Genomic DNA, 13,326 nt, shown 5'->3' with positions numbered 1-13,326 from the left:
GCTTTTTCAGACTTGCAGTTATGCTTTGAGAAAATTCAGTGAGAAGTTAATCAGTTGAATAGATCGGGGTCTTTCATATCATGCATCTAGGGTTTGGGGTTTTTTTAGAAGACTGAAGCTAACCTTAGCAGTTATTATAGTAAACTGGTATAAATGTTTGGAAATTAGTCATTTGAACCATGTCAGAGTTATTCCAGCCTTCTTGTTCTAGGTCAGATTTTATCACATTTATGCTAATTTATCTGCATTTTCAATAAGTAGTTTTCATGGTTACTCAACAATGTTGTACCATCTTTTCTTGGTGAGGACATTTTCCATGCTGGCACAACGGTAGGAAAGAAACCAAGTCTGGAATAGAGATTGGACTGTAGCCTATGCTCTGAGTTTTACATGTTCTGGCTCTGGTTGATCTTCTGCAGCTTGGTTTAGCCTTTTGTTCCTACTACCTTTGTCATAGCTCTTCTAAACCCTCACTGCACCTTGTGTTAGCTATCTTAGCATTTCTAACCTAAATTTATTTGCACTCAATATGAACAGTTAATGCCTATTTGGCTTTGTACCAGCTTTGTCCTAAGGTATAAATAGTTCCTCTTGATGGATTAATTTATAAAGGACATGCCTGCTCTCAGTCCTTGTTTATTACAGTTAAGGAACTAAAACTCTTTTAGTTTTTTCTTGTACGATGGGCTCTGCATCCCCTGATATATCACACAGCTCCTTCTTTGTGTCCATTCCTGTTGAAATGTTTGTTCTTCCAGTAGAGTTTTCAGAAACATTTGTGACTTGGTTATAGACATAACCTAGACACTTTTCAGAGGTTTTCCAAAATAACCATGGCAGAGCTGGAAACAGCCAAGCCTATTCTTCTCCCCTTTGCTTTGATGGCTAGAACTTGCTTCTTATGACTTAAATAGCAGTGTTTTACAAGATTCTACTGGGCAGATTTTGCTTCTCATCTTTTTCACCAGGGGACCAGGTTTTTTGACGGGAATTGTTGACTGATACTGTCTTTCTTTTCCAGGGAGGTTCAGCTTTTTCTCCAGCATCCATTATTTCGGAAAGGAGAGTGCAGAGGCAAGCAGCAGTCCTGGCTGAAGATGTGGGATGCCTTTCATCCACCAGTGAGGAAATTGTAGCCTGCCTCCGCCAGTTGCCTGCTCGTGTCCTCAATGATGCACAGACTAAGGTACCCCATAGCAAAATATATGCCATTGGCAAGGAACCAAAAAGTTGCCATTGACACAAAGCTGTGAGGAAGTTTAAAAAATAAACTGGGCTGAATCCTTGTGAAAGAGGAACTGGACTAGCATTGATGGAGTGATGCTGATGTCTGTGACATCCAACCCTGACCTATGAACACTCACAGCTTGCTTCTCTTTTAGAAAAATTACTTTTACACTAATTTGACTACTTGTTTCAACATTAATCTAAATATAGTTTTTGCCTTCTTTCAGTCCTCTCTCAACTGTCCCTGGGTGTTGCTCTAGAGGAGGATCAAGTGTCTGTAGCTTCAGTAACTGCATTTTGCAGAAAAAGAAGTGGGGAGGGGATGTCAGTTCTCTGTCAAGTGGAAGACTTGTGAAAGTTGCAGTATAAATTATTCTAGAGATAGATCTTTTACCCACAGATTAAAATAGATTTTCTGATCAGGACCAGCATAGAGCCAATCCCTAATTTAAAATATTATTTTGTTGACTTTAAGACCATCAATTCTCTTGGTCTATTCAGCTCGTTTCAGCTACTGAGACTGTCAGCAAAAGCACTGTTTCCTGTCAGTGGTGAGCTTGTGCTTACATTAACTGTAACTGATCACTTGTTCACTTGAAGGCTATCAACTCAGTTGTCTGAAGCATAGATAAAATGAAAATGACCATGGGTAGCTAATTTAACTGCATTATTATTGTTATTTTGAAAACCTAGCTCCTAGCTATAAGTGGCCCATTCCAGTACTGGGGTCCAGTGATGGATGGAATTTACCTTCGGGAACCTTTAGCTAAAGCCCTGCAGCGCCCTCAACTTCGAAAAGTAGATCTGCTCATTGGAAGTGCACAGCAAGATGGGCTGATCAGCAGAGCTAAGGCAATTAAGGTAGGAAGAATTCACTGTTAATGAACTGATAGTATTGCTATTATTATATTGATGATAGTAATCATATGCAGCCAGGACAGATGCTTTTTGAATTCTACAATTTGTGAATCATACTCTCTGTAAATATGCAAAGGCATTGTCCATCTCCAGCCAGTACTGTTTAGGCTAATGAATAGCATTGTTATATTTGATGATTAACCTTATGGGGGGAGATACAAAATATAAGAGATCAGCAATGATTTAGCATGTATTAATATCACAGTATCACAGAATCATCTAGGTTGGAAAAGACCTTGAAGATCATCCAGTCCAACCACTAACCTCACACTGACAGTTCCCAACTACACCAGATCCCTCAGCGCTATGTCAACCCGACTCTTAAACACCTCCAGGGATGGGGACTCCACCACCTCCCTGGGCAGCCCATTCCAACGCCCAACAACCCCTTCTGGAAAGAAATGCTTCCTAATAGCCAGTCTGAATCTTCCCTGGCACAGCTTGAGGCCATTCCCTCTTGTCCTATCGCTTGTTACTTGGTTCAAGAGACTCATCCCCAGCTCTCTGCACCCTCATTTCAGGGAGCTGTAGAGGGCGATGAGGTCTCCCCTCAGCCTCCTCTTCTCCAGACTAAACCCCCCCAGTTCCCTCAGCCGCTCCTCCTACGACCTGTGCTCCAGACCCTGCACCAGCTCCATTGCCCTTCTCTGGACACGCTCGAGTCATTCAATGGCCTTTTTGTAGTGAGGGGCCCAAAACTGAACACAGGAATCGAGGGGCGGCCTCCCCAGTGCCAAGTAGAGGGCTCAGATCCCTCCCCTGTCCCTGCTGGCCACGCTATTGCTGACACAAGCCAGGATGCCATTGGCCTTCTTGGCCCCCTGGGCACACTGCTGGCTCCTGTTCAGCCAGCTGTCAATTACCCCCCAGGTCCCTCTCTGACTGGCAGCTCTCCAGCCACTCCTCCCCAAGCCTGTAGCGCTGCTGGGGGTTGTTGTGGCCCAAGGGCAGCCCCCGGCATTTGCCCTTAGTGAAACTCCTCCAGTTGGGCTCAGCCCATGGCTCCAGCCTGTCCAGGTCTCTCTGCAGAGCCTCCCTACCCTCGAGCAGATCAACACTCCCACCCAACTGGGTGTCAGCTGCAAACTGACTGAGGGTGCACTCGATCCCCTCGTCTAGATCATCAATAAAGATGTTAAACAGGAGTGGCCCCAACACCCAGCCCTGGGGGACACCACTCCTGACCGGCCGCCAGCTGGATTTAACTCCGTTCACCACAACTCTTTGGGCCCGGCCATCCAGACAGTTTTTTACCCAGCAAAGTGTGTGCCCATCCAAGCCACGAGCAGCCAGTTTTGCCAGGAGAATGCTGTGGGAAATGGTGCAGCAGTATGTTTTATTGTCTCTAAAATCAGATTATATTGCAATCTCAGTTGTATCTCACAAGAAGAAAGCAAGCTCATAACTTGGTTTATGAGGTTCTTCAGTGTGCAGCAGTGCTAAATCAGTGTTTTTCCTGCCAATGTTTTTTTTTGAGGCAACCTTCTTCTACGTTGCCTTTAAGAAGTACATTTTCTTGTAAAGATGATTCTGAATATGGATCAGCTATGACTAAGGATAGCACTAGCCTCATATGTGGGTTTAAGGTTTCAGGGCATAAACTGGTGAAATTAAAAAGAATTGTGTCCATGCTATGCTTTGGATGTAATAGTCTTCAATTAACAAATTTAAACAATTTGTTTTAACGCTGACAAATTAAATTAAATATTCCAATATGCTCAGATATATGCTAATAAATCAACAGGACGATGTAACATGGTAGGGTTTATTTTGAGGATTATCTAAGTGAACTGAAGGTCAGTTGCTATTTTTCTGTAACTGCATGGATTTCATCTCAGAAGGCAGGGAAAGGTCAATCCCAGCTTCTCTTTGCTGGTAACAATACTTCAGAATTAATGACAAAATCACCCCTTTGAAAGAAGGTTTTCTGACCCACCTGAATAAATTTCATATTTCTTGTTTAGTCTCTATCATAAATTTCCTTCTTTTATTTAATGTGTCTTCATCTTTTGGAATCAATTAAAAGAGGAGGTCTGGCATAGGAAATGGACTGTTATGCTGGAGGTCTGGAGATAATGAACTAGACACTGTGAGAGGGGAATAAACCTCAGTAACCTCTTTAGAAGTCATGTGATGAAGACTAGGAAGTTAACTTCTTTACCATTATTTCCACATATGACGATTGTCTGCAAACTGAAATGTAATCCCATGATGTATTAGAAATTATGCAAAAAGTCATGGTGTTAATGAAAGCCACAAGTGCTAAAAGCCATCACTGTCAGGTTAAAAAGAAAAGGAAAAACACTTGTAAATGGGAGGTTAACAGTAAAATGTTGTATTTCCAAAACTAAAATCTGGAATATCTTCTTTATTTAGAGGTTTGCAGAAAATAAGATTGGAAGGGGACTCAAAAAGTTGGTGAAATTCAACCCTAAGAAATGGTCATATCTACCTCAACCTGAGAGACCTGTTTTAAAATCTCTTACTGTTGGAGATCTTCTGATCTCCTTGTCAAGCTTAGAAGGATAGTTATCTCCTTTACTAGCTGTTTAAGTAATGTAGGTACTATTATAACAGGTATAATGTTATTGCTGGAAGTAAGATTCCATCTATATTCTTGAAAATTAATGATGTTCATAGTAGGTGTTATATTTTGCTTTCTCCCTTTTGACTTCCTTAAGCTTTTTCCCCATTTTCAGTAAGAACTGATGATTTTTTTAAATACACATTCCTCTATTTCTATTTTTCTGTGTCTTCAGGTTTTTAGGACTTGAGGGAATATCACTGTTTTGACCAGTTTGTATTCCTGTCTTTGGATTGTTTGCTTAAAGACCTGCTGCAAGGTTAAAGTTTCCTGATTTCTTCCTTGTCCATGAAGTTAGTGTATTAATTGCTGGGAAACTGTAATGCTTCCTCTGTCAGTGAGCTATTTAAGAACATGCATTTTCCAGGCCCTCAAGAGCATTTCTCCATCATATCCATGACCATGCATGGTTGCAGTCAAAGTCAGATGATAAAGTCCTGAGTAGGCCACAGACATATTCAGCTAGTGGCAGAAATTGGTGAAGGTGGTGGTTGTTACGTAGAAGTCTGTGCCTGGTTTCCTATGTCATAATATCATAAGGGATCTTTGATCTGTGCTAATTGTCCTCTCCCCACAATAGACCTAGAAGAAGGACTCAAGACAATCCACACCGTATCCCACTGTTCTACTTCATTCATTTTAAGGATTACCTTGAGGTAGATCTGATTTACATCTTTCTGAGAAAACCCAAAGCTGGTTTTATTGACATATTAGGGAAGGTGGGAGGGCTTAGCTGGTGGGCAGAGCACTGAACTCAACTCAGGGAACCAAGGCATAGTTCCTAGTTTGCCTCTAACTACAACCAAGTTATTTAATCTGTTCTACAAAGAGGAGACCAAACCTCTCTGGGGTGAAAATCCATCTGTGGATGTCCTCCAACTCTGTAGAGAGAAGAACCATACATGTATTTGGGCAGATAAATGGCACAGCTGAAAGTTCCTGTGTCACGTGTATGGATTTGACAAAGTAAGCCCTTTATTTCATCTGCATTAGGATGACTGATTTCAGCGTAGTCAGATGCAGAGTGGGGAATAGAAAAATTTAACCTGCTGACCTGTTCCACAAGTTCCTGGGAATAGCTGTGCTGGCAAATTCATCCAAGAGCTTGCTCTATTAATCCTGGTCTTGCTTTATTAATATTGACCCCGTAAATGGTGAGGAGACACTTCTAACCATTTGGATGCAAGCTAGCTTGAAACGTGATGCAAATCTTATCACCTTAAACTGGAGTTGCATGTGTTTTATAAACTCTTAGCAGACGAGCCTTAGGAGTGAGAGTAAAACCTCTAGATTGCAACCAGACCTGAAGGTGGTAAATTCAGTTGGCACCATGTTCTGTGGGGGATTACTGGCATTTGGTTGTGTTGGGTGTCTCTGTACTCTCACTGCAACACTGTGCTTATGCCTGTTAAGACCTTTAGTATTAAAAATTAAATAGAAAGACAGAAGGCACCACTTGTGCTAGCAAAACATTTATGTTCGATTTGTTTACAGTTAAAGGCTGAGGTGTCTCAGTGTTGCTTGCAGCAGAGAGTATGCTGAACGTTTGCGGTCAATGTCTTGCCCATGGAAATGACTGTTTTATGGCATTCACTTGAATGCTTATTCATGTGAACTGAGACAGATTTACCACTTCCTGGAGCACTTCATACTCATCCCCAGTGCAGCCATCAGATGGTTGAAACTAAGCGAGAAACAAAGCAGAATTTGTTAAGGGAATGGCAAGTAGTACCATAATGCACTATTATGTGGCATATGGAGCAGTTAAGCCTGAACTCGTTAACTGCAATTCCTGTGGCAGACCTTCAGGGATGTTAGCTTTGAGCAGTCATAGATTAGGGCAGCTGAGCAGAAACCTCTAAAAATGTTGACTTCAATTCCGAACTGAACAAAATTTTATCCCTGTGCTATATGTGATGCTCAGGTGGGAGGTTCTAATGGTTCCTACTGGCATTAAATATATGGATTCACTCGTGCCGCTCTGTATCTGTGTTTCTCTGTATGTGCATGTAAGTCAGTATAGCCCTGTTTACACCCTCCATATGTTCTGTGCCTATTGTGTAATCCCTACATTGCAAGGATTAGTTAACTTTCCTTCTAGTTGGAAGATTAAGGTTATACTTTACGTGTTTCCTTTCTTTTTCATTCCCTCCTTAGTAGAAATCTAGTTGGCTACAGAACCCAGAATCAGGACATAGGGGAGTGGACAGATAGAAATATATTTTATTTACCTCATGTAAGCAATTGTATCTATACAGTCCAGAACTACCATCCTGCACTCCATTACAGTCAGTTAATTTCTTATGGATAAAGGTATTCAGCAGCATACAACAGATGGCAGATATGTATATATTAATTGTAATGGCCAGGGTAGCAGTGCCCTGCTAAATGCTATTAGTGAGGAGAACGGGCTGATATCAGCTCTATACTTCATCTTGCAACTAGCTGAAATCCTTGAAAGATTCTGCTGAATGGCTGGCAGGTCTTTCACAATCTTTTGTGACAACATTTATCAAAAGCCATTTAAGACCTAAGAGCTGTACATACTCTACTAGTGTTTTATCACTATTCCAGTTTACCAGAAAAGTACATTTTGCCTGTTGGCAGATGTAAACGTTTGGTTTACCTACTGCTACATTTTATTTTTAAATAAAACACTGGAGCAGATTCATTCATATGCTCCAGAAGCTATGCTGCAGCAACAAGAACAGTAAGCATTATTTAACACAGCATTTAGGCAATGTTTATGACAGTTTGCATCACCAGAACAGTAGAAAGCGGTGCACCTGCTATCTTTCATTATTTTCTTCCTTTCTAAAAAAAGTTGAAAACCCCGCTGTATCTCTGAGGTCAGTTGCTAATACCTCTTTAAAGATTAGCAGAATGTAAATTGTTTTACATAATGTGCAGCTGTTTCTATTAATCTGGTAGCAGCTGTTTTATCAATGTTATTTGAAAATTGTGCCTTGGTCATACATTTTCTAATGGGAAACATTTGTTGAACAAAGAAAATTGGTCAAATTGAATAAATTTTTGAAAAGTTAAAAATCTTTGTCTTTTTAATGCTTCATGGGTTTTATTTTGAACATATTGTTCTGTTTTGTTCTATCATGTCAGATGTTTATATTATAGTCAAAGTGACACTTGAGAAATTGTGTTTCAGACTGTGCTATTTTAGTGCTGGTTGGGATGAAAAATCTCAAAATGTCTTACAAATGCCAGTTCTGTTTCTCATCCATCTCTGCCTGTTGAGTCCTCTTTCATCTGATTCAGCACTTCTCAGGAATCCCACTCTATTATCAATGACTGCTGAGAAAGGTCACTAGAGTTTTTGGGGCATTTTAAAGATCACAGAAACTAGTACACAGGCGCAGCAAAAACCTAAGACCGACCACACTGAGTCAGATCGAAGGCCCATTTATCACAGAATGCTGTTTTCAGCAGTGGGTAAATGTTTGTAAGAATAGAGTAAGGAAATCTGATGCTTCTGCCAAATGCTCTCCAAACCTCTAGCACTTTGCAGCTCAGGGACTTGCTAGCCTGAATTGGTCTTTCTTTATTTAATAACCTCAGCTGATTTTATTTTTCTTTTAAATTAAAAAATTTGTTCATGAAACTTCATCTTCACCAATTTTGGCATCTGTGAAAACATGGGGCAAGGAGTTCCTCAGCTTGTGCTGTATGATGATCCATCTCCTTCTCCGTGGTTTTCATCATATATTTGATGCTTGGTAGTTGATGAAGCAGTGAAGGACCAGTTCCTAGGATACATAATCAATAACCTAAGGTTTTTTTCTCTTTCTTTTCTGTTTTAAGTGTCCATGCCAGGTGTAGAATAAGGTAATAAATCCTTTAAAAAAAAAATCAGAAAAATGAAAGCATTGCATGAAAGTTGCTTTGTACAGGATGCTTTGCGTGTAAGATCTTGGGCTCTGCACTGACACAGAAAAGCATTTGTTCTTAACTGTAACTGCTAGCCAAATCCACCAGCCCCAGTCACCAAATGAGAGATTCCTAATTAGACAGCAGCAATGCTTCTGCTGGTTAGTAGGGACCTGAACCGATGTGTGCCGAAGCTGATGGAAAGACTGCTTTTGATTTCAGTGAACTTGCAGTTAGGTCTTCAGTCATAATTTCTGTTTCTTGCAGAAGAATATATGTGTCCTTGCTCTATTTAAGCTGAATGATTTTGCAGGCAAGTGTGCTATGCAGTTTCATATGTGGCACTTGTGCACATGAAGTGACGTGTTGTGTGTGAGCGGCGGATCTTTTTCAAAATACAGCTGCATGACTAAAACTGGCACCACATGACTCTTTTCACATTGCATGGGCCAAAATCTAGCAAAAGAATAATTTATTACAAATAAAAGGAACATTTCCATATCTCTCTGAACGCTGGGATATTTGGTAGTGTTTTGAAATCCATTGTAAAGTCACTTATTAAAAATGCACAAAGCATAAGAGTATGTCGGTAAGGACAGGCCTCAGCCTCAGCAGACGGGGCCTTATTTTCCGTCTTTTATTTCTGTGAATCTGTTGAAAAGTAATTATTCCCTCTGTACTTTCTGTATAGGGTTGTGGAAAGACCTTCTAGCAGCATGATGAAAACCAGCTGTAGGCCATCAAAATAATATATGCAGTAAAGCATCTATGGTAACTGTACTGGGCAGACACCAGTCTATTTTGCATCAGGCTGACCCTCCCAAATCATATAGGTGGTTTATTGGATCTTTCTCTCTGGGGTTCTTCTACCAAGTTTCAGCCAGCATGCACTTGCAAGGTGCCCTTTTTAGTAAGGACACAAGAAAGTTCAGGTTACACTTCTTTTCAGAAATTTACTCTTGTTTCTTAACTTGAAATAAATTCTCTCTCTAAAAAAGACCCAAAAGGTAAAAGTCTGAATTGATAAAATAAAAAAACTTCCTCAAGGAAAGATGTGTTGAAAGCTTGCAGCAGTCTTTAACTTTGGTAAAAATAAAATTGGGTACGCAGTTTGGCATAGAAGATCCCTCTGCTATCAGTAGTTCTGTTTTTACATGGGCACTCTGCTCTGGGGAAAATGCCTTTATGTCAGGAAAGGTTTCAGACCACAAATCTCAGGAAAAGGGCATTTCACTGTAAGTCTCTCTGAAAGGCCCTAGGGGTTATGAAGTTTGAAGATCATAGCTGGTACTCACATAGGGATTTGGAGGAGGAAGATCTCTCTTCCAGGGCTAAGACAGATATTATTACAGAACAGACCTAAATACAGGCCTTATGGCAGCCACATTTCTCTGTAAATATTCCCAGAAGAGGCAAAGTGATATAGCCATGAAATGGCTATAGTTGATGAAGCAGTGAAGGACCAGTTCCTAGGAGACATAATCAATAACCTAAGGGTTTTTTCTCTTTCTATAGCCATGAAATGGCTATACAGCATGTTCACTTTCTGGAATTTCCAAAGGGAAGGTATAATATCTCCCTCTCTTCCCTCTAGTTTTCCTTTAGGGAGCTCATCAGAAAGACAGCATCAAGGACACCTACAGTGGAGAATTATCCATGTGGACTACTTCTGTCAGAGCCCATGGGGTTTCTGTATGATTAGACCTACATCTGCACAGCATGGTACCTATGATTTAGATTTAATAGATTAAGGATTCAGTCCTATAGTCTGTATTGAGGAAGCCAATACTGCTGGCTCATGACAGTCTTGGGAAAGCAAAAGTAGGGCTGTCCCCTACTTCTTCCCCTAGGAATCAGAAATCACAGCAAAAAGGACTTGTTCCAGCAGAGGGAGATCTGACCCTATATTGTTCCACTAAAAACGTATCTTTTGGTTTTGTTTGTAAATTCCATGTATACATTTTGTTCTCAGAAATTTGAAGAAAGTCAAGGAAGAGCCAACAGCAAAACAGCCTTCTATCAGGCTCTGCAAAATTCTCTAGGAGGAGAAGACTCCAACTTGTTAATTGAAGATGCAGCTACATGGTATTACTCTCTTGAACACTCAACTGATGATTATTCATCTTTTTCCAGGGCTTTGGAAAATGCCACCCGGTAAGGAACTCACCCTATTACAACTGTGTGATTGGGGTTAAGCAAAGTTTGTTTCACTTATCCTCAGTGTGCATTTATATTCCGAAGAACTTGAGAAATTCTTATGCAAATGAACAAAAAATGGGGAATATAATTTTATTTTCTGTGAGGTTTCCAATGTCATTGGTAAACAAAAATGGAACTGACTTTTATGCCTTGTGAAAAGTTTGAATTGTCTCCTGAACTGAATATTGGACTCGGACTACTAATGCTTCTTTGTGTACTCTTTCATGTCAAAGATGTCAAAGATGTCTTGGTTTTTTGCACATCAACTATTCTTTGAGTCCTCTCATCCCTGTAATAGTAGAAGAACTCAGAGACTGGCTTTTTTTTCACAGCCACCTAATTATACAGTTAGATATTTTTCCTAGTTTTTGGAAATTTGGAGAGTAGTCAAGTTTGAAAACTTTGATTTCAGCGATTATGTTAAATTTTATGTTATGAAACTTGCAAAATATATTTCGTCACAATGGCAGGTGAGTATCCTTTGTAAAATGGTGAAACATTTATGTATACTCTGAAAAGTGGCTCCCAACCATATTCTGTGCATTTCTAATCTCCATTTTACCAATGGCAGAAGAATCCTTTTAATCTTATTCACGTTTTACCCATGTGTAATTATTTATGCCAGTGTACAGTGACTGTATCATGTCACCCAGTCCGCATTTTTCTCCCTTTGTATATGGTTTTCCACTGTGAAAGAAAGCAGAATTGGGTAGGATGTTTCTGTATGCTTCTGTAGGAAGCCGTCTTGTGGAGGTGAAAGGAGAGCACACAATATCTGAGTCTTGCTTTCTTTGATCCATCAGGACACACCATAGACTAACTGTGCCTCCCAACCTCTTCTGAATGAAATAATTATGATGAAATGTCAGCAGACACATGAGCAACTGACCTCCAGTATATACACTACCATACTTTGCATGGAAACATTGCAGGCAGAGACCATTGGGAAGTGGAAGATGAGCAGGGGGCCATGGTCACACCACCTAGCGTAGATGTATAGCTTTGACCCTTAACTGGGTATGGCATCAGGGTCCAGCAGTTCTGAATAAGTCAGTTTGAAGAGTTCATTGCCTTGTTGAACTAGAACTCCACAGCAGTTATGAGCCTATGGTAGGTCATAGAGACTGGTGGATATCTTTAGCTTGGGTCACATGGTGGTTTGGTCTGCAGAGAAGACTGTAAATTTTGCTCTCTCCCTGATGGGCAGCCAGTTCTCCTTAGCCAGTTACAAACCTTGAGCTGGGGGCGGGGTAGGCCCATTCTTCTGAAAGGAGGCAAATTGAGGGGAAATCTCCTTACCTCCTTTTTCCTGCCTCTGTGCAAATGTATAAGTGCACAGATTTTCAGAAAATGAATCAAAAAACTCTTTCCCTTATTCCTGTCTCTGCTTCACAAACAAATTATGAAATCTCTTTACATTTTGAGGGTGGTGTGTTTTATAAGCTGGTGGTTTGAGTCCTAGTGTGCCCATCCAAGCTGTTTCACCTCTGTTCTGAACCAACATCATAGTTACAAGATTCCAGTACCCACACTCTCAGTGTTACAGCTTTCTGTCCCATCATAAGCCTCTCCATGAGACCCTTAGAGACAAAATGTTCCTTCCAGTCCTCTATCAGAGGTGCAGGGCATTGCTCCAGGGGAGCCTCAGGGAACAGGGGATGAACAGGAGACAATATTTACTTGGAAATATCTGATCCAAGACAGCAGTGACTATATCTGTTTGGGGAAGGTTTCTGGGTGGTCCAGGTGTGCTGGTACATTGAGGTCATGGAGTAAACAAACCAGAAGGCTGTGGGTTGAGCTTTGTGCCATTTATGGAGTCTCACACCATGTTGCATTTGCTCTGCCTCGTAGCCTGTCTCAGGGACAGGCCACCCATCACTGTGGCGTCCGGGGCCACTGCATGCAGCCCACGTGGAAGTGCTGCGGTTCATGGGCATTAAAGCCAGAACTCATTTTCAGTCTGTTTCCATCACCACCATTACCCATGGGGCTATAATTCTTTAGTCAGATCAGTAAGATTTTAAGCCATAATAAGCCACTGAAGCACTTTTAACAGTTCTTCCCATCCAGAGATACCTCCATAAGGAGCTGTTATAACACAGGGCTGACACGTTTGATCATCCCTGTTCAGCCCAGGGCTAGCATGGTGCAAACACTGACTTTTGCAAAGCTACAACGGCTAGCACACCCCTTGTGTGCAGCAAGCATGAGACACACAAGTAGCTCCTCTGGCTCTCAGCCTGCCAGCACCCTGCAGCAGCCTCTGGGCATAGGGATTACCTGTTTGTTTATGATCAGAGGCAAATGACTTGGCTAAGGAAGGAAGTGAATGGCTTAAAGAGTCACCACGAGCAAGCAGAAAGATGAGTAGTGAAACCAGGACATCTGATGATAATCCTTTGCTTTAAACACTTTGGAAATTACTCCAGCCACAGCAGAAAGGGAGAGGAGGCAGCAGTTACAGAATGACACTCACATGGTGGAGAACAAAGGGGTTTGGTTCTGGTTTTTTG

At 41.1% G+C, this 13,326-nt stretch overlaps 1 protein-coding gene across 1 annotated transcript in view; it reads left to right on the top strand.

The window, feature by feature from the left end:
• Positions 1 to 13,326, top strand: part of TG (thyroglobulin) — a 160,686-nt gene that overhangs the window by 126,335 nt on the left and 21,025 nt on the right. The window contains exons 42-44 of the mRNA XM_074897572.1: positions 1,022 to 1,186; positions 1,921 to 2,088; positions 10,584 to 10,765. Coding sequence (XP_074753673.1) covers positions 1,022 to 1,186; positions 1,921 to 2,088; positions 10,584 to 10,765 — 515 coding nt within the window. The remainder of the gene's footprint in view (positions 1 to 1,021; positions 1,187 to 1,920; positions 2,089 to 10,583; positions 10,766 to 13,326) is intronic.

Source organism: Athene noctua, chromosome 2 (assembly GCF_965140245.1).
Source record: "Athene noctua chromosome 2, bAthNoc1.hap1.1, whole genome shotgun sequence".
NCBI lineage: Eukaryota > Metazoa > Chordata > Aves > Strigiformes > Strigidae > Athene > Athene noctua.
The sequence above is the reverse complement of the archived record's forward strand: the minus strand, read 5'-3'. Positions and strand labels throughout refer to the sequence as shown.